This window comes from Lithobates pipiens, unplaced genomic scaffold, assembly GCF_037356315.1.
Source record: "Lithobates pipiens isolate NorthernLeopardFrog02 unplaced genomic scaffold, aLitPip1_a1.2 Scaffold_18, whole genome shotgun sequence".
In the NCBI taxonomy this organism is placed as follows: domain Eukaryota; kingdom Metazoa; phylum Chordata; class Amphibia; order Anura; family Ranidae; genus Lithobates; species Lithobates pipiens.
Window position 1 is genome coordinate 370,169,144 of NW_027507758.1, and position 21,311 is coordinate 370,190,454.

At 41.5% G+C, this 21,311-nt stretch overlaps 1 protein-coding gene across 4 annotated transcripts in view; it reads left to right on the forward strand.

The window, feature by feature from the left end:
• The window catches only part of PDE6D (phosphodiesterase 6D), a 131,857-nt gene that overhangs the window by 50,286 nt on the left and 60,260 nt on the right, over positions 1–21,311 (forward strand). For all 4 annotated transcript variants that reach the window (XR_013276799.1, XM_077487668.1, XM_077487670.1 and 1 more), the window contains exon 2: positions 18,172–18,260. Coding sequence is in view for 3 of the 4 variants with exons in the window: in XM_077487668.1 (XP_077343794.1) it covers positions 18,172–18,260 (89 nt within the window). In the remaining variant the exon portion in view is untranslated. The remainder of the gene's footprint in view (positions 1–18,171; positions 18,261–21,311) is intronic.

Sequence of the window (21,311 nt, forward strand, 5' to 3'; positions counted from 1 at the left end):
AATAATAAACACCTTCATTTACAAATTGCATTTTGTGTTTACTTGTGTTGTCCTTGACTATTGTTTAAATTGGTTTGATGTTCCGAAACACTTAAGTGTGACAAACATGCAAAGGAACAGGAAATGAGGAAGGGGCAAACACTTTTTCACACCACTGTGTGTGTATGTGTGTGTGTGTGTGTGTGTGTGTGTGTGTGTGTGTATATATATATATATATATATATATATATATATATATATATATATATATATATATATATATATATATATATATTATATTGTGTATATGTACTTTTGCACAACAATACTGTAATTTTTTTAAGGAAAATGCAATGCAACATGGAGGCATTCTGTACACAGCAAGTATATAGAACACCCCCAGAGATGTCATCTCCTGCTTGGGTAGAAAACACTGCACTAAAGCTGGGCATACACGGATCAGTTCTTTTTGATCAGCCAGCGGGATAAAAAAAAAAAAAAAACGGGTTCCATCATCCACACAACCAAGGTTTATGGAGGTATTGGGCATCCTCTCCAGCAAATATATTGTTGAAATACTCTCTAAGGATTAATCACATTGAGGCTGTCCTCCATTTCAGGGACGAGTCAGGCCTGGATGTTTGCCCGAATTCGGACCTGAAACTTAGCCAAAGACACACAAGACTTCTGTGCAATTTTCTCCGCAGCTGCCATGAAGATGTGTGAACTGGCTTCATTGAGAGCCAGGCACACTCCCTTGTCATGCGGACAAACCTGCATCCAATTCGCATAAGTGTGAACCCATGCATAAAGGAATGGTGATACTGCAGCTTTTCTCATCAGAACACAGAAAGTAGACCAGCTGATTAAAATGAATTAGTGACTCCCATTGACTATCAATATCCAAATGACAGTTGTACAAACAGCTTTTTCTTTAGCGCAAAGCAGAAACAGGTAGGAATCTTCTACAGTTTATTAAAATCCTTGCAATGTACATTAATCATGCTGAGAGGATTGTTTTATTTATTTATTTTTCTCTCCACAAAAGTGGAGTTACTCTTTAACCACTTAAGGACCGCCGTATTGTCAATGTACGTCATTACAATGGCACTGGCAGGCACAAGCACGTACATGTACGTGCTTGACTTCCAGCGGGTGGGGGGTCCGATCGGACCCCCTCCCGCTGGATACGGCGGTCCGTTTCGCTTCAGGAGCGATCCGGGATGAGGGGATGGCCGTTGGTTTCTGGCCATCCCCTCTCGATCACTCCTGGCGAATGAGAATCTTCCTCCCACTGTGTATTGTATACACAGGCAGGGAGGAAGTGATGTCATTCTCCTCGGGGCGGTCTTTTTGACCGGACTACGAGGAGAAGACAGAAAGTAAGTGTGCACCAACACTACACTGACATGTAGGCACACACAGGCACACAAACTCCACCCCCCCCCCTCAAGAAATGAGATAGGCAGTCGTAAATTAAAAGCTGTGTAAATTCCAGAAAATGTACTCTAGTTTGTAGACGCTATAACTTTTGCGCAAACCAATAAATATACGCTTATTGACATTTTTTTTTACTAAAGACATGTGGCTGAATACATTTTGCCCTAAATGTATGACTAAAATTTGAGTTTATTCGATTTTTCTTATAACAAAAAGTAGAAAATATCATTTTTTTTTCTCAAAATTTTCGGTCTTTTTCCCTTTATATCGCAAAAAATAAAAATCGCAGAGGCAATCAAATACCATCAAACGAAAGCTCTATTTGTGGGAAGAAAAAAAAATTTCGTTTGGGTACAACATTGCATGACCGCGCAATTACCAGTTAAAGCAGTGCAGTGCGAAATTGTAAAAAGACCTCTGGTCCTTAGGCTGTTAATTGGTCCGGGGCTGAAGTGGTTAAGTTCTCCTTCACACCTATGCATTACAACTTATGGCAACGTATGTGTTGAGTTATTCCATTGTTTTCAATGCGACTAGTTTATGTATGGGCTGCATCAACATGCTTTGTAGATAAGTGTGTCAAGGGGCCAAACAAGTCAAAAGCAGTGTGTTAAAAATGCGTGGTACATGCATTTTTATGACCTGTCAATGCATAAAAAATCTGATTAAGCCCAGCTTAGTGGGTCGGTGAGAAAGTCCGAGATTAATAAAGTTACAAGTTTTTACATTTCTTCTTTTGAAGTCTTCTTTTTTTTTTTGGATTGTGCAGTCTGTGAGGCATATGTTGAGCCAAGGGGCTTTCAGCACCCAATATATCACGAGGGTTACCCAGTTTAGGGCTTGGAAGAGGCATATCCTGTGCACCTTCATAACAATGCACGTTGAAGATACTCCAAAAAAATGCATCCCAATACAAACACATAGGTGAGTGACCAGCCTTATGCCTTGTACACACGGTCGGAAATTCCAACGAAAAAGGTCCGATCGGATTATATTGTCGGATAATCCGATCGTGTGTGGACTTTTTCTGTCGGAAATTACAACGGAAAAAATTTAAGACCAGGATCTCAAATTTTCTGACAAAAAAAATCAGTTTGGACTTTTTTCCGATAGTTTGTAGAGAATTCCGATCAGACAAAGTGCCACGCATGCTCAGATCAAATTACGAGACCAAAGTTATTGGCTACTAGGGTCAACGTAGTCCCATCGTAACAAACTAACGTCATTGCGTTCCGAGCGATCGGATTTTCCGACAACTTTGTCCGACCGTGTGTATGCAACACCAGTTTAGGACAAAATCTGTCAGAAAAAATCAGACGGATTTTGTTGTCGGAATGTCCGATCGTGTGTACACCTAATGCCAATTTAGAACAAGGATTGTTGTGGTTTTTTTTTTTTTTTTTTGTATGTTTTATGTTTTGTTTTGTTCTTCTGTCCTGGACTTTTTCCTACCTAGAAATTAAAGAAACACTTGGGCAGCTGCTGCTACTGAGTCTGTCTCATCTCTGTGCTAGACTAAAGGCAACTAAAGAGGTATAACTTATTTTTGATATCCTACAGGTTACAAAACAGCTGCTTTAACACACAACACACTTTCATCTGTCAGTTGCTTGAGTTTTCCTCAGTAACACATTTTTTTTTTTTTTATAACATATATGCTGTGTACGTACATATGTAATCTCTAAGCAGACCTCTGGGGAAGGGGACTCTCTTCAAGGTATGGCAGCCTGCTCTAGCTGAATGGTTTTTGCCTTCCTGACTCTTCAACACATGTATTTCATATAAACCCCACGCACATAGTCCTCACACTGGAAATTTTTCATTATGATGTAATTAACCGATTTTTCCATCTGGGAATGCTATTGCTATTTAGCAAATGGTTAAACTCACAATGTGTTATGCAGCCCTGTGCCATTTCACATTGAGTAAACATTGACATAAGATTATTATCTAATTTTGACTCGAAATATACTGTAGCTCTTTAGAACAATGGTGGAAGTATTCAAGCAGCAAGGATCTTTTAAAGTAGAGCTAAAGGTGTTTGTGTGTGTGTGTGTGTGTAATATATATATTTTTTAATTCCGCTTAGAGCATAGGATAGTAGGAGAGTTATAACTCCTTTTAGTAGTTTTTGTGTTTTTGCCATCTGTGTCCTCTTGAGAAGATTTCCCTTACTTTCTTGTCCCATTGCCACAACAGGGAGTCAGAAGACACATCCCTACAAAGTTAAGAAATTCCTGTTTGTAACCAGGGTCATCAGAACCAGCATCCCCATAGGAAGATTTGCCCTCTGTTTCTGTTCTGTTGATAACTCAGCATTTTGGATTTTCTTCTACTTTTTGACTTTCAGTGAGAATGGTCACCAGGACAATTTAGTGAGGTGTAAATCTCCCAAGTGAGTGCTCATGCAGCATCGAAAGCCTGACCGGTGTTCTAATCTACTCTGTCCAAAATTGTAAAAAAAAAAAAAAATTCTTAGTTGTATTTAAATAATTGCACCTTATCCTTTTTATTATTCTAATCCATGACAAAATGTGCAGCTAATGCATAGATTAGACTTGGTAATTCCACAACTGTTTGTCAGCTCTTCGCAGTGCAGCTAATGTTTTTTTTTTGTTTTGTTTTTTTTGTTTTGTTTTTTTGTGAAGGAGATTTTAAAGTAATCCCTTCGGCTTGATCACAGCAACTAAGCCCCACCCATCTTTCTAATATCAGTCCGCCAGTGATTGTGTCCTCATTGGATAATAAGATGGTGGGTGGTTTGGTAAATGTCAGCAAGTCTTAACTGGAGAACTTGACTGTCGGAGCATGTGCAAGGGTTAGCCTGACATATTAGAGAGGCAACCACAGGATACTACTATCTCATCTCCACCTGGTTATATGCTTCCAGTCCACCTGAGTCCTACTCTTAGAGCTTCTTCCAACCAAGTCAAGGATTTCTGTTTCTTCAGCTTTATCTACATCTTTGGTTCTTGGGTGGGGAGACATTGCACTTCGCTGCCTCACTGCTTAATTCCTGGCAGTGTGGTTTACTATGTATGGTTGGGACATTCTTTCTGGAGATGGCTTAACTCAAAAGCCCAAGCACAGGAGTGATTATCTTTACCATCTCACAGGTGGTGTTCACCTTTTCTATGACGGGGTATCCCTCTTCCAAACCCCTAATAGGAGTATTAGTGTCTGCGTGTTACTGCTATTTAGTCTGGAGATACTGTCCCTTCTCTCCATTTCCAGATGGCCATCTCTCCTGCACCTAACAAAGTATGGTCACTTCTAACACTTTGTAGGGCTTCAAATTTAAGTTGCTTTTATCTTTTTTCCTGATTTTTTTTTTCAGACATCTTCATCTGGGCTGTCTCACTCTGCCCCTTTTTCCTAAGGCATATCTCTGTCATGCAGTTGCAGTACATATTGGGCAGTGGTTTCTCCCAGTCTCTGCTTTCTGCTTATGAAGGCCCTAAGGTTTCCTAATGTTTTCTCTTGTCTATACACTGCTACGCTAGCTATTTTGTCAAAAGAATCTTTAATCCTGCACCTCCCAGTAGAAGACCATGTTCTTGCTTCCTCCCTCTAAGGTGTTGCAGCAGGAATCCTGCCATGAATGAAGGGGGTAATATTTGTATTTTTTGTTACTTCCCGATTTAGTATTAGCAGGTGCCGCTGTTGCCCTACTCCCATAGTCATTGTCTGAAATTATCAGATCTGTTCGTAGATTCCAAGTTTAACAAAATGGGTAATCTGCTGACTAATTAGACAGAAAATAATTTGCAGTTTACTAAACACATGCAAAGTTGGAATCAATGAGGCAAAATGGGTTCAGAATGGGGGAAAAAAAACACGCATACACTGCAGCATAAAGAAAGCTGCGTAACACCTCTATATTGCAGCGATTTAGTTCTCCTCCTTAAAGACTGAGTCTTTCACAGTAAAGTCCAAGGTAGCTTTGGTAGCACAGGTGAATAGCTGGAGGGGTCTAAGGCCCAAGGATGAAGTGCCACCCCACCGGAGCTGGAGTACGTTGCTGGCAATTTGGGAGGGACTCCATACAGTGGCTTGGTCTTTTTGAGAAGTTGCATGCTATAAGGGCCGGTTCACACAGCGAGACGCGGCGAGGCGTCTCCGACTTACCTCGCCGCGACCTGCGGGGAGCTCAGCGGCGACTTGCAGAGGACTTCTGTATAGAAGTCAATGCAAGTCGCCCCCGAAGTCGCCCCGAAGTAGTACAGGAACCTTTTTTCTGAGTCGGAGCGACTCGAGTCGCTCCTCTCAGAACGGTTCCATAGTACTGAATGGGGGCGACTTGCGAGGCGAGGCGAGCCGTGACGCCTCGCCTCGCTGTGTGAACCGGCCCTTAGGCTCCTTCTTGGTTTCCAATATGACATTTGTGACTGTAAATGGCCGCTGTCATAGCCGCTGAGGGACACAGAGACAATTCTCTTCTCTGGACATGTCTGAGAACCCAGAGTTGTAGGAAATGTAGATAAATGGTAGTGCTGGCATCTGAGTGTACTAAGGAAATGGGCACTGTGCTACAGTACTTATTTATACTGTCATACAGGAATATATATATATATATAGATATATATATATATATAGATATATATAGATATATAGATATATATAGATATATATATATATATATATATATATATATATATATATATATATATATATATATATATATATATATATATATATATAATTATAATATACCATAGTATAGAATTTCAACCAACTGCTGGTATCGTACACAGAACCCTGAATAGAAAATTGACTATTAAATGCATTTTAGCAAATTGTCTGTGCTGTGATGTCAGGAGAGCTTAATTTGTTGTCTCTTACATGACTTAATGTTTTCCTAAAAGATTTGCTTATTTAATTATAGTTGACTACCTTTTTTTCCTTGTAGATGCTGTAGCTCCACAATAAAGAGTCTGGGGCTTCTAATTATAGTGACCCTCTGCTCCTAGTGAGGATGAACAGAATGTAAGCTGTTTAATCCCATTAAGAGATAACGCCTCAGTCATGCTGTTAAGTCCTGCATTCTGCTCCAAACAGTGAATATTACTGACAAGGAATAAATGAGTGAGGCCTACATTTATATACAAATGTGTATCCCTAGGAAACCTGTTCAGTTTAGCAAAGTAAAATTTTTTCCACAAAGCAGTTTTGACATTTCACTATGAAATACTGTATAGAGTTAGCCATGCAAGTAAGTATTTGCAGCTCCTCAAGAACTGTACAGAGACAGTTAATGCACCCCACCCTACCTTCAAACTTAAAAGACCATCTACATGCAGCTAGCTCTGTATGCTGAGCTCTAAGTATTCTCAAGTACCTTGTTTATTTTATTCTACTTCCTAGTATTTAGAGGCACTGGTGATGTAGCCAGTGCTTCACGGCTGCACTCTGAGGAGGCTAGGTCCCCAATGTCTTCTAGGGAGACCTAATTTGTAAACTGCAAGAATCTTAGATTCCTTAGGGAAATTTACAAAATCTCAGAATCCTTGCCAGATCTAGTACAGTTGATGGGCCAGCGCAGAGTGTAGGGAAAAAAAAGAAGCTGACCCCAATAGTGGAGGGGTTTTCCAGCCCAAGGTGGATGGACCATTGAGACTAGGAGAAACACAAGAAAGGGGCGAGTAACTAATAAACTTTTTGGGTTTCCTATAAAGATTTCCTTAGTGCCGTCAGGTTTATTAAGGAGTGGAGGGTATGTGAGTGTATAGAGAGATATATCTATGCATAGCAGTAGGAGCCTATAATTGCTCCTTGATCCTAGGCTTCCTGTTATCCCTAGATTATATAAAGTCTAAGGTGGCTTGGGGTCCCCAATATATTCAAGTACTATATAGCCCCTCAAATTTCCCAGTTATTTATGCTCCATGCCACCTCTGATATTCCACCCTAGGTGCTCCCAGAACTCCAAAATTGTGCTCCTATATCAATGCAAGCCTTGCTCTGGCTTCCACACAAATTACACCTGTTGAGTTTGATCCTCCTTAACCACTTCAATACCAGGCACTTGCCATCCTTCCTGCCCAAGCCAATTTTCAGCACTCCCTTTTTAAGTAACAGGTCATGCTAGACTGTACCCAAACAAATTTTTTTATCATTGTTCCCACAAATGGAGCTTTCCTTTGGTGGTATTAGATCATCTCCTGCTTTTTTTTATTTTTTGCTAAACAAATAAAAAAAAAAGACCGAAAATTTCGAAAAAATAAAAATTTTTCTTCGTTTTGTTATAACATTTTGTAAAAAAGTTTTTCCTTCACTGATATGCAGCACTGATGGGTACTCATAGGTGGCACTGGTGGGCACTCATAGGCTCCACTGATGGTTACTTATGGGTGGCACTGCTGGGCACTGATGGCTGGCACTGATGCATTGCACTGATGGGCATCACTGATGGCACTGGAAGGCATTTTTAATGGGCGCTGATTGGCATATCCCTGGTGGTCTAGGGTGGCATACCTGGTGGTCTTGTGTGGTGGCCATCCCTGATGGTCCTGGCGGCATTCCTGGACGGGCATCCACAGGGGGGCTACCCCCCTTGTCAGGAGAGCCACCAATCTGCTCTCCGCTACTCGATTCTTCTGTCAGACGCGAGTGAGGAAAAGCAGATAAACGGCTTTTCCAGTTTACATTGTGATTAGCCATAATTGGACACAGCTGATCACGTGGTAAAGAGCCTGCGTCTGACACACCGCTACACTGCCTCCGTCTGACACATCGCTACACTCGGAGGCTCTTTACCGAGATCAGTGTAGCGATGTGTCAAACTGACACGCCGCAACACCAATCGGCGTGCACCGCCAGTTATCCTGAAAGACATCATATAACATCCAGTCAGGATAACTGAACCACTGCCCAGCCATCATTTTGCTATAGGCTGAGCGGGAAGTGGTTAATGTCTCATAGCCTGAAGACGTGGGGTTCTGTTCGGCATTCAGGCAACCTGATGTTTCCCTGTGTGTTTTTTTTTTTCTTCTTTTACCCCTCCTACCAATAACTTTTTGTGTCCTCTGTGTTAGGACCAGCCCCATGCATTTTCCTCATAGACTTCCCTTGGCTTCACGAGGGTGCAACACTTTTTCCACCCGCTCGTTTCTGACATGGGAACTATCTAGATGCCCTGATCAAGGAAATGGTGACAGAGTTGCCTTCCTATGTTCGGGACACGTGACGTCATCCCCCATCACCAGGGGTTAGCGGCGGCATTTTCTGAAATTAAGTACCCCCTTATGGCATAACAGAATGAATTAATTCTAGAGCTGTTGGAGTTTGCCCTCATACATAACTGTTTCCAGTTTTTGGGGGGCAAACAAGAGGAACTTCGATGGGGCACCCACATATGTGTGCCTTCATCTTGGATGGTGGGAACAGTCTGTCTATCATTTGTCATTTGTTTATTTGTTGATGTACCTTGGCCATGCCTTCTTGTGGCAAAGGTATATCGACGATATTTTGATGATTTGGAACGGTGGGGTACCGGGGCTACAGGAATTTCTGTCTGAACTCGATACTAATGATAAAAATATCAGGCTCAACTACACCTATAATCCAAACTCCTTGCCTTTCCTAAATCTTTTGATTACCATCGTAGGTGGTAGATTGGAGACTAAAATGTATAGGAAGATTACTGCAGTCAATACCCTTCTTCGAGCTTCCAGTCACCATCCACCAACGCTCGTTAAAGGGATCCCAATAGGGCAGTTCCTTCGAATTTGAAGAAACTGTTCAAGGGAAACTACATATCAATCTGAGTCAAATGAACCCCTTCCCGCCGAGCGTACGCAGATGTGCGTACTCTGCTTCCGGGGGGTATACCGGGATGATGTCCGCAGGCATCATCCCGGTACCGTTTTTTACAGCAGGCGATATGGCTGGATAGCCAAACAACCGAAGCAGCTAAAAGCTGCTCGGCTGTTATGCCGGAGGAGCGGGAGGGGACGTCCCGTCCCCCCCCCCCCCCACCGCTGTTACCGGTGCTCCCGCTCAATCGGAAGCACAGATTCCCGATCCGATGCCTCCGGCTGCTGGGGAGGAACTGGAACGAAGCCATAATCGGCTTCGTTCCAGTCTCCTAATGGTAAACACGGAAGCGACGTCATGACGTCACTTCCCGTTTAATCAGCTGCCAATGGCACCGGTTTTAAAAAAATATACAGTATTCAGAATCGCCGTTTTCGGCGATCTGAATACTTTGAAGTGTAAAGGAGGGATAGGGGGTCATTTAGACCCCCGATCCCTCCATAAAGAGTACCTGTCACCATCTATTACTGTCACAAGGGATGTTTACATTTCTTGTGACAGCAATAAAAGTGATCAAATTTTTATTTATTTTTTTAAAAACAATTAATTTATTCATTTTAAAATAAATAAAAAAAATAAAAAGTCGCGCCCGCATATGTAAACGGTGTTCAAATCACACGTGAGGTATCGCCGCGATCGTCAGAGCGAGAGCAATAATTCTAGCACTAGACCTCCTCTGTAACGCTAACCTGGTAACCGTAAAAAAATTTTTTTAAAGCGTCGCCTATTGAGATTTTTAGGTACCGTACTTTGTCGTCATTCCACGAGTGCGTGCAATTATAAAGTGTGACATGTTTGGTATCTATTTACTCGACTTAACATTATCTTTCACATTATGCAAAAAAATTGGGCTAATTTTACTGATTCGCTTTTTTTAAATTCATGAAAGTGTCCCTTTTCTCAAAAAATTGCGTTTAAAACACCACTGCGCAAATACCGTGTTGCATAAAATATTGCAACAATCTGCGTTTTATTCTCTAGAGTCTCTGCTAAAAAAAATATGTTTGGGGGTTCCAAGTAATTTTCTAGCAAAAAATATGGATTTTTAACTTGTAAACACCAAATGCCAAAAATAGGCTTAGTCATGAAAGGGTTAATTATATAAAAGATCTCCCAGCAGCCAGCATCAATAGATCCTCCGGCAGCCAGTAAAAATAGACCTCTCCCTCAACAATAGATTCCCCATCAGCAACAATGGACCCTCACACAAAATCAAATCCCCACCAATGACAATAGACCCTCCAGCACAACCCATGCTATTACATACATTCAGTGCTGGAGGTGCCAGAGCTGCGTCCCCGCTGAAAAAAAAGCCCTATATGTCAGTAACTTTGAGCTGTATGCTGGATTAGCCTCTTCGCATATATTCGTTGTACTCATAAGTTTACATACCCAGGCATGATTTCTTGGCCATTTTTAAGGGAATATGAATGATAAAACAAATCTTTCTCTCCTTGGTGTTTGGCTGAAGCCATTTTTTTACCAATCAACTGTTTACTTTTTTAAAATCCTAATGACAACAAACTAACAAACTACCCAAATGACCCTGATCAAAAGTTTATATACCCTTTTGGCCTGATAACATGCACATAAGTTGACACAAAATGGTTTGAATGGCTTTTAAAGGTAACCATCCTCACCAGTGATCTGTTTGCTTGTAATTAGTGTGTGTGTGTGTGTGTATGTGTATGTGTGTGTGTGTGTGTATATATATATATATATATATATATATATGTATGTATGTATGTATGTATGTATGTATGTATGTATTAATAATAATAATATTAAAGGTCCAATGAGTTTCTGGATTCTAAGGCCGCGTACACACGGGCGGACTATCCGTCCAACTAAGTCCGTCAGACAGTCCGTCCTACTTTTGAATGAACGGACTTGACCACACACGATGAACAGACAGTCCGCTGAAAGCTTGCGCGATGACGTGTACAGCACGTACGACGGGACTAGAAATACGACGTTCAATACACTGCAATGCAACCTTCGGCCGTGTAAATCCTTTCTGAGCATGCATCATACTTAGTCCGTCCAACTTGCCTACTCACGAGCAGACTGTCCGCTGAAACCAAGTTTGGACGGACAATATTACGGAAATTCCGAAAGACTTAGTCCGCCAGACTGTCCGCTGAAAAAGTCAGCTGAAGCCCACACACGAGCGGACTGTCCGCTGAAACACGTTTCAGCGGACTAAGTTGGACGGACAATCCTCTCATGTGTACGCGGCCTAAGTCTTCGGCAAAGCAAAAGATCTGCGGGAAAAGGTAGTTGAACTATATAAAACAGGAAAGGGATGTAAAAAGATATCCAAGGAATTGAGAATGACAATCAGCAGTGTTCAAACTCGAATCAAGAAGTTGATATTGAGGGGTTCTGCTGAAGCCAAACCATGGTCAGGTAGACCAACTAACATTTCAGCCACAACTGCCAGGAAAATTCTTCCAGAAGCAAAGAAAAACCCACAAATTACTTCAGGTGAAATTTAGGACTCTGAAAACATGTGGTTGCTGTTTCAAGATGCACAATAAAGAGGCACTTGAAAAAAGATGCGCTGCATGGTCGAGTCGCCAGAAGAAAGCCATTACTACGGAAATGCCACAAAGTATCCCGCTTACAATCCGCCAAACAGCACAGAGACAAGCCTCAAACCACCTGGCACAAAGTTGTTTGCAGTGATGAGACCAAAATATAGCTTTTTTTTGGCCACAACCATAAACTCTACATTTGGAGAGGAGTAAACGAGGCCTATGATGAAAGGAGGGGTACACCATTCCTACTGAGAAACAGAGGTGGATTGCTGATGTTTTGTGGATGTGTGGGCTACAAAGGCACAGAAAATTTGGTTAAAATTGATGGCAAGATGAATGCAGTATGTTATCAAAAAATACTGGAGGAACATTTGCATTCAACAGCCAAGAAGCTGCACATGGGACGTACTTGGACATTCCAACATGACAATAATCCAAAACACACAAGGCCAAGTCGACCTGTCATTGGCTACAGCAGAATAAAATGAAGGTTCTGGAGTGGCCGTCTCAGTCTCCTGACCTCAATATCATTGACCCACTCTGGGGAGATCTCAAACGTGCAGTTCATGCAAGACAGCCCAAGAATTTACAGGAACTGGAGGCTTTTTGCAAAGAGGAATGGGCAACTTTACCATCTGAGAAGATAAAGAGACTTGTGCACAAATGCCACAAAAGACTTCAAGCTGTCATTGATGTTAAAGGGGGCAATACAAGGTATTAAGAACTGGGGTATGTACTTTTGATCAGGGTCATTTGGGTAGTGTCTGTTGCCATTATGATTTAAAAAGAGTAAACGGTTGATTTGATAATAAATGGCTTTAGCCAAACACTGAGTGAAAGAAACGTTTGTGTTATCATTCATATTTCATATTCTCTGAAAAATGGCCAAGAAATCATAAATTCTGCCAGAATATGTAAACGTATGAGCACAACTGTGTGTGTGTGTGTGTGTGTGTGTATGTAATATATAATCTCCACTTAAGGACCGCCTCACGCCGATATACGTCGGCAGAATGGCACAGCTGGGCACAAGCACGTGTGCTTCCTAGTGAGGCTGTCACTGATTGTCTGTTCCCTGTTATAGGGAAAGACGATCAGTGACGTCACATGCCAAGTCACGCCCCCCTACAGTAAAAAAACAACACACTTAACCCCTACACTGCCCCCTATTGGTTAACTCCTTCACTGCCTGTGAAATTTTTACAGTAATCATTTTTAATCGCACTGATCGCCATATTAATGCCCAAAAATGTGTCAAAATTGTCCGTGTCCACCATAATGTCGCAGTCACAATAAAAATTGCTGATCGCCGCCATTACTAGCAAACAAAAATATTAATAAAAATGCCATAAAACTATCCCCTATTTTTTAGATGCTATAATTTATGCGCAAACCAATCAATAAACGCTTATTGCTATTTTTTTAAAATTTATTTTTTATCAAAAATATGAAGAAGAATACGTATCGACCTAAATTGAGGGAAAAAAATGCTTTTTTTTTATATATATTTTTTTGTGGGCTATTTATTATAGCAAAAAGTAAAAAATATTGAATCGTTTTCAAAATTGTTGCTCTATTTTTGTTTATAGCGCTAAAAATAAAAACCGCAGAGGTGATCAAATACCACAAAAAGAAAGCTCTCTATTTGTGGGAAAAAAAGGACGGCAATTTTGTTTGGGAGCCACGTTGCACGACTGAGCAACTGTCGGTTAAAGCGACGCAGTGCCGAAACGCAAAAAGGGGCTTGGTCCTTTTAGCTGCAAAATGGTCCAGGGCTTAATTGGATATGGATGGAGATATATATTAGTGTGTGTGTGTGTGTGTGTGTGTGTGTGTGTGTGTACAGTTTGTATAACAGTATAATTTGCTGTCCCCTCAAAATAACTCAACACACAGCCATTAATGTCTAAACCCTTGGCAACAAAAGTGGGTACAACCCTATGTGAAAATGTCCTAATTGGGCCCAATTAGCCATTTTTCCCTCCCCGGTGTCATGTGACTGGTCCGTGTTACAAGGTCTCAGGTGTGAATGAGGAGCAGGTGTGTTAAATTTGGTGTTCTCTCTCTCGCACCTCCAAGACAACCATGGCCTTACTAAAGAAGCTGAGGGTAAAGGTGATGGACTGGCCTAGAATGTCTCCAGACCTAAACCATATTGAGCATCTGTGGGGCATCCTCAAACTGAAAGTAGAGGAGCGCAAGGTCTCTAACATCCACCAGCTTGGCTTGGTATCAAAAGAGCTTTTTAAGTGATTAAACAGTACTGACTGGCATATTCAAGACTTTGGATCTTTTCATATCCTTTTCCATCTTTGTAAAGTTTCATTACCTTGTTACACAGGTTTTTTGACTGTTCTTTTCTAACTCCTTATGCCTCAGGGTCTAGCCTGCTTAGTGCATCCATGTGAGAGTGAACAAATTCATTGACTATTTATACACAGACACTAATTGTGATTTAAAAAGCCACAAATGTGGGAGATTAACCTTTTTAATTGCAATTTTAACCTGCTTCGGTACCAAGGCCAAACATTCCAAAGTATTTAAACTTTTTATCAGGGCCATTTGGATGATTTCTGTTCTCATTATGACTTAAAAAGGATCCAATAAACTATGTGATAATAAATGGCTTCATGTGATTGCTATCCGTAAAAGACAATTTATTTTTAATTTTTTTGGCATGATCAGTCATTTTTTTATATTCATGCCAAAATGTCATAATTTCTGATAGGGTATGCAAACTTTTGTGCAAAAGTGTGTGTGTGTGTGTGTGTGTGTGTGTGTGTGTATGTATATGTATATGTAAAATTTTTGGAAAATAAAGAATTATGGAATGCCAGTGGGGATTAAAACACGGGGCTTGGTAATGGTTGTAACGATATCACGTCTGAGCCAGGATATATTGTAACTAGTTGCCATTTTGTGTGGAACGCAGCCATGACAGTTTGGCTACCTTGTAAACTTACAGAAGTATCTGAACTCCCTCCTCCCTTGTCTTAGGAATTCCAAATGTTTTAACATCTTCAAAAGGAAAGAAAGGTTATCTTAGCAGAGAAAACAGAACCAGGCCAGGTCAAATAAACAAAGCTCAAGTTGCCTGGCAAGATATTCCGGCCTGTCGTAAAACTGTCACTTTCTCCATTCAGAGAACAAACAGATACCCGTCGTAAATACTTCCAACCACAGACGGCAGAAAGATTAGTAAAGTTTCTGAAATTTCAACATTTTTTATAACTTTCAAAGCCATCATAGCACAGCCATAATATGGATATATTTGGGTTTTCTCTGATAATTTCTAATATTTCAAGTCCAAACACCCCTATGTCAGGTCATATGGGAAGCCACTGGGATCCCTTACTCCTCCTAGGTAACCCTGAAATGGGAAACCTGTCATGTGTGGACTTGTTTTGAAGCAAATATCATGCTGATCACTAAAATGGATATCTGCAGGCTATAAACAATAGAGAGGCAGATATATGAATATGTATCATAAAGTGTACCTGGGACAGGGTCATGAGTGTAGACACCTCCCAGCAACCAACCCCTAAACAAGATGACCAGACGATTGGTCACTGGTCGCTGTCAACACCCCCTTTGATTTGACAGAAAAGAGGAGAGGCCAAGGCAATGGTCAGTTCTCCTTTTACCATCCAAGCAGGAACATCTGCCAAGTTTGAGAACCGATTACCTTTGCTTATCGATTGAACTCTGATCAACCCTTGGACATTAACTGCAAGTATTCTTCCTTCCCAATTCTACCTTATTTCTTTGTGGCTGTATATTGTCTTTATTTTTTGAAACATCCTTTTTCTGTAAATGTTTTATTCGCACCAACCTTGACCTTTTCATAATAAATCCTTATGTTGAAAAGTGTTAACCTTGTCTTTAAAGCTCTTGATGCAAACTATAAACGAACCTGTCTCTTAAAAGGGCGCTACTGTGGTAGAGTAAGGCACTGAGCAGACCTGTCTGGTGGCAGTGTGTGTTGCAGGCGCTTATTCTAATTGGTATTGCTAAAATTACGAGTCCCCCCGGCTCTGCCTTTTAAACGGGGGTGGTGGCAGTTAAAGGGTTAATTGCGGAATTAACCCAGTGACAATCGCTCTCAGGCTGCCTGCACCTAGATTGTGGTCCCGCAAGCTGGAAAATCTTTGTGCTGGGTGCAGCTGAGTGTGGCATTGTTACGTAAGTGATAACAGGGTGTGAGGTTGGCCAGTCCTTTGTCGACAGTTAGCGAGGAGGGCAGGGATCTGACACCAGCGTTCGTCACAATGGTGCCCTTAGATACATAAATGTACTTCATAGAGGAAATAGGAGGTTTAATTACAGGCCACATACAATGGGAGACAGTGTTTAATAATTTGCATAATTGAGAAGGTGAGATGTTTATATACAGGTCAGATTTAGGATGGGGCTGAGATATACTGTACTGTAGAAGGGTGTGTGGTGACAGTGATTCTGTTACTTTGTTGCTCCTTGCCTTTTTTCTTTTTTTTTTTTTTTTTTCTTTTTTTTCATCCTTTATTTATACTAATGTTTTTTTATTGTGCTGGCAGGCATCAGGAACATTCTTTTCATTTCACGCAGCGATCGCTGTCATTGGTGTTTGGATAATTTGCAGCATATCTCCTTTGACACTGACACATTTCGAATGTAATTATTTAAGTAGTGTTCCACACACCAAAAAAAAAAAAAAAAAAATGCTTAATTCCTAAAAAAAAAAAAAAAAAAAAAAAAAAAATTGAACTCACCTCTAAATGCCTGTTGCTTAGGGGGTCCCTTGTAGTCTGCATCCTTCAGTGCCTGGGCTCCTGACATCACTTCCCCTCGGCGCAGGATGGGCTCAGCTCCGCTCCCTCCTGTCAGTCATCTGGGACACGTGACAGGTCTCAGATGACTGCGTGGACAATCACGGCATGCGCAGTAGGTGCCTGGCTGTGAAGCCACAGCTGGGTGCCCACAGTTGCAATGCCGACGCCGCCGAGAGGAGGGGGGGAAGAGTGGAGCTACATTCCCCCGCATCGCTGGGCCAGGTAAGTGTCCAATTTATTAAAAGTCAGCAGCTGCAGTATTTGTAGCTGCTGACTTTTTAAATCGCATGCACTGGTCCGATGCAGTGACATTCATACTGAAAGGCACCCCAACGAATCTTGGTGATGGTCATGGTTGGAAGCTTGGTGTGCTGCCAGAAAAGTTACGTGCAAATATTTTGTTACATTAGGGAGTCCTTTCAAAAAAAGATTTGTAATTTGAATTGTGGCTGAAGGCCTGTATGTACATGCAAAGGCTCATTCAAATAAATGGGCATCTAAAAATCCCATATTTAGATGCATAAAGTTTTGTATGCATCTAAAGCCAGAACTATACTAATCAATGGAGGCCTACACACATCTGCAGCTATAAACAAAAATGTGTGCTGTGGTTAGCGGCATTACCAAAAAAGTAGGTCACAACTGCGTATCCACAGCTCTTACGCATGGTAACGTATGTCGTCTATACACATACAAGTACTAAGTCCTTAGAAGAAATTGTACTTTAGGTGCATATTTTACACTGGATCTTCTGCTAAAGATGGCCATAAGTGACTCTTGGCCAGTTTAGCAGCAACTGGTTGAGATTCAATCCATCTATGGAAGTAAATCCACTTCAATACAACCACCCTGTCGGATTGTTTGCATGCGATTTGCTGCTGGTGACTATAGCTGCTATAAGTGATCATTGTGTTCTGCCAGCAGGGGGCTTCCACTGAATGGGTTGATGGGGGAAATCCAAGTGATTTTTCTTTCCTGTAACCACAATCTACTGCTTGTTTAACTTTGCTAGCAAGAACCTGCATTTCATGTAGAAAATACACATATGTGAATGAGCTCTAAAATATGTGCAGGTTTTTGGGTATCGAGGACATTAAGTAGCAGTTTTTTTAAAAGGAATTAAGTGTATTGCTCCATTCGTTTTGGTGAAATTTTTTAAAATGATACATCTTACACTTTTTTGACTTTAGTTTGAATACTGTAATGTTTGTAGCTGCTCATTTAGACAGATTAGTGCCATACTCTGTGCTGCTTGAATATATGTGTGCATTTGCCTCGGAACTGCCTGCAGGCAACCCATTGAAGTGGATGTACACACAATGTCAGCACAGTTTGACATGCTGGCAGGAGTGGGTGCACAGATCTGCATTCAGATCTGTGAACCTGCTTCTGCCAGCATGTTAAACTTTGACATGGAATTGTGTCTGTGCTGGTGCTGCGTGCAAATCCACTTCTATGGGTTGCCTGCACACACTACGAGACGGATGCATGCGCATTTGTCAGCGGCTCTGCACAGAGGACGGTACTACTCTGCTGTCTGAATGAGCCCCGATGGAGAAAATAGGTGGTCGTCTTCCTTAATCTAATAGAAATTCAATGATTCTTCGAGATGGTGAAACCGGAAAAACCATGTGGCAAGGAGCAGAAGACCTTTCTTTTCCGGGTGTTGAACACGAAGGTACTGTACCTACAGTCATCAGACTCATCCTAACTCTGTCTCGGGGCAGCAAGGTCATTCAATCTGTAAATTGTATTTATTTCTTCTGCTTGAACATGTCCTTTTAATTGTGATCCAGTAAAAATTATAAGTTTACACAGAAACAGATTTTACATATTTACTAGATTGCAGTGTTTTACAAACCATTGGTAATTTATCTCATCTGTATATTTAGTTCTTAAAAAATGAACTTCACGTCCCCTCCCACCCCCTACTTTTTCTCCTCCCTATTCCCCTTTACCTACATACTAACCTGCCCAGGGGTTTCAGCGTTGTCCTACAGACAGGGCCGGTGCCAGGATTTTTGCGTACATAGGCGCAGGTGCATAAACATCCCTCATGTGTGAACCACAATAAAGTGCAATGTGATAGATATCAAGAATAATTATTAATATGTGTACATTCCAAAGTGCTAGTACAATAAAAAATAATATGCATAAAACATACATTTCATATAAAAAGTTCAATAAAATTGTGCCATGATAAACTTGTGCAGATTCACTGCAAACTGTTTGCACCGACTTCAGTGTAACATCACTAAGCCCCTGTACACGCGGTCGGAGATTTCGACAACCATATCCGTCGGATTTTGTCCCTCAGATCTTGTCCGAAACTGTTGCATACACACGGTCGGGCAAAGTTGTCGAAAAATCCATTCTTTCAGAACGTGATGACGTAATTTCGTTCCGATGGGACTACATTCAGGCTAGTAGCCAATAGCTTTGATGTAGGAATTTGATCTGAGCATACGTGGCACTTTGCCCGATCAAAATTCTCTACACATGATCGGAGTATGTCCTATCGGACCAGTTGGTCGGAAAATATTTCCAACATGTTGGAAAACTTGGTCCGACAGATATTCCGACGGAATCAGTCCGATGCATACCACACACAGTCGGATTATCCGACAACACGGTCCGATAGGACACATTCCGACGGATTCTCCGACCGTGTGTACAAGGGCTAAGACAGACATACCATCTGCTTACCAAAAAATTTGACTTTATAAAATTGTGGTCATGTGTGCTTGTCATCTGCTGGATATTTGCAGCCACTTCACTCAAAAAGCAATAATGAAGGTTTGATGGCTTTCTCCCAAAAGTGGCCTTTCCCCACTCCATCCAGTCCAGTACCAACTACAGGAAACCCTGTAAATGCAAAGAATAAAGCATGCTATAGTACATTGGCAGGACACACTGTGCTGTTTTTATTAAAGTAATGTACTTTCAGCAAATTTTAATCAGATAAAGAGGTAAATTGTTTAATTGGCCTGGTGCTATAACACCATTTGTAATAAGCAGTTTGAATAACTTTTTGTTTTAATCTTTTTCCTAGAAATCACGTGATTCCACAGCTCTGGAACCTGGAGCTGTGCGGTCACAAATGGATAAGAAACCAGGTTTTTAATGCTTGTTACTATAAACCATGTACAACATTAGTAAAGTCAGTGAGTAGGCAACTGCTTACTTGTTAAATAGCCTTTATTTATTTAACTATTAAAATGTATTCCTTATTTGATTACTCATTGGTATCCCCCATCCTAGGAAATTGTGAGTTTGACACTACTGCCAGGTGCCACACAGAGCCAAAGACTGATACTTGTGGACTAGTGCAACCCAAGCCTCGGTTTGGGGGAGTGGCGTGTTGCTTCCAACTGGCTAGGATGGCGTAATTTTAACTGTTCAAGTCAACAAGTCAGGACAGTGTTGGGGATCACTACATCACTCCACCATGAGAGACCTGGAGGCAGGAAAAGTGGCAGTTGTGATCTAAACCAAGATAAGAGCTGGTGATTTCCTTTTCATTTGTGCTCCGTTTTGTAGTTCGGCATGTTTAGACTTGCGTTGAGGTGTCACCTTGGTGGCGATCTGGGGGTGCTGTGTGTGGGTGGTGTCCTGCCACCTTTCTTCTGTGGTTAACTTGCAGTAGGCATTTGTATAGCTCCCATTGTCAACAGTTGTCAAACCTGTCTCTTAAACATACCTGGTACCATAAAGGAAAGAGTGAATTGTTTTTTATTTTCTTCATGGACTGGATGGGTTTTTGTTCAGTGGTTCACCCTCCTGGCTGCAGTTGGTCCAGTTTGGCTTCTATCATCCACTGATGCTAGAGGAGTTCCCCTTGCTATACTTGGGATCTTGGGGGGGGGGGGGGCCCCCCTCATTTTGTCTTGTTGGGGGCTGACTCCCGAAGCCCCTGGCCTCTGAGCCCTGTCCCCCTACCCTTTAGGAAGCACTGACTGCTTGTGAAAGTGGCAGGGCTGGGGCACATAGGATGCAGCTTGATGAGCAGAGCTCTTCAGGGGGTTCAGTGTGCAGTCCAAGTCTGTTTTATGATTACTGGTTTACAGGAAACATTGTTTTATGTTGCTTTACAATGGTTTGATAGCTCTTGTGAAAGGTTTGACCCATGTTGTAGAACATGTATAGATGTTGGGTTGCATTGTTTATTTGGCTTGCTAGCAGCCCTTTTCACTTTCAGGAGATTTCCATATTCTCTTGGGCATATTAGAACAGTCCCCCTGCCCTGTTTCCTGTTTGCCAGATCTGCCATTCTCTCTGCAGTGACTAACAGACCTTCAGGCTTCCATGGCATAACTGTGCTTCAGGTGGGTGTTTGCTTTTATTTCAGAATGGTAAGGGTCTCAGGGTCAAACATTTTCACACTTATCTGAGTACTCATTGTATGCAGTCCCTTCTTCCCTCTGATGGACTTCTGAATTCTGTGGGGAACTTGATGTACCCACTTTAGAGTGTCAGTACTTTTACCTTTTGAGGGGGTATTTGTAAGTGCTCATTATGGATACCCTAGTGACCCACTCTAACAGGAATACTGGCTGAGGGTGTGCTCACCTTTTCAGGATTCCTCTGACAGGCAGTTAGTCCATCCTTAACTTACCAGTTTTAAATTGACTGGTTTGGTTCTCTGTCCATTGTATTTTGGTAACCATATTCTGTCATACTGTGTCAGATTGGGTAGATTCCATCAAGAGGAATCCCTCTACTGCAGAGG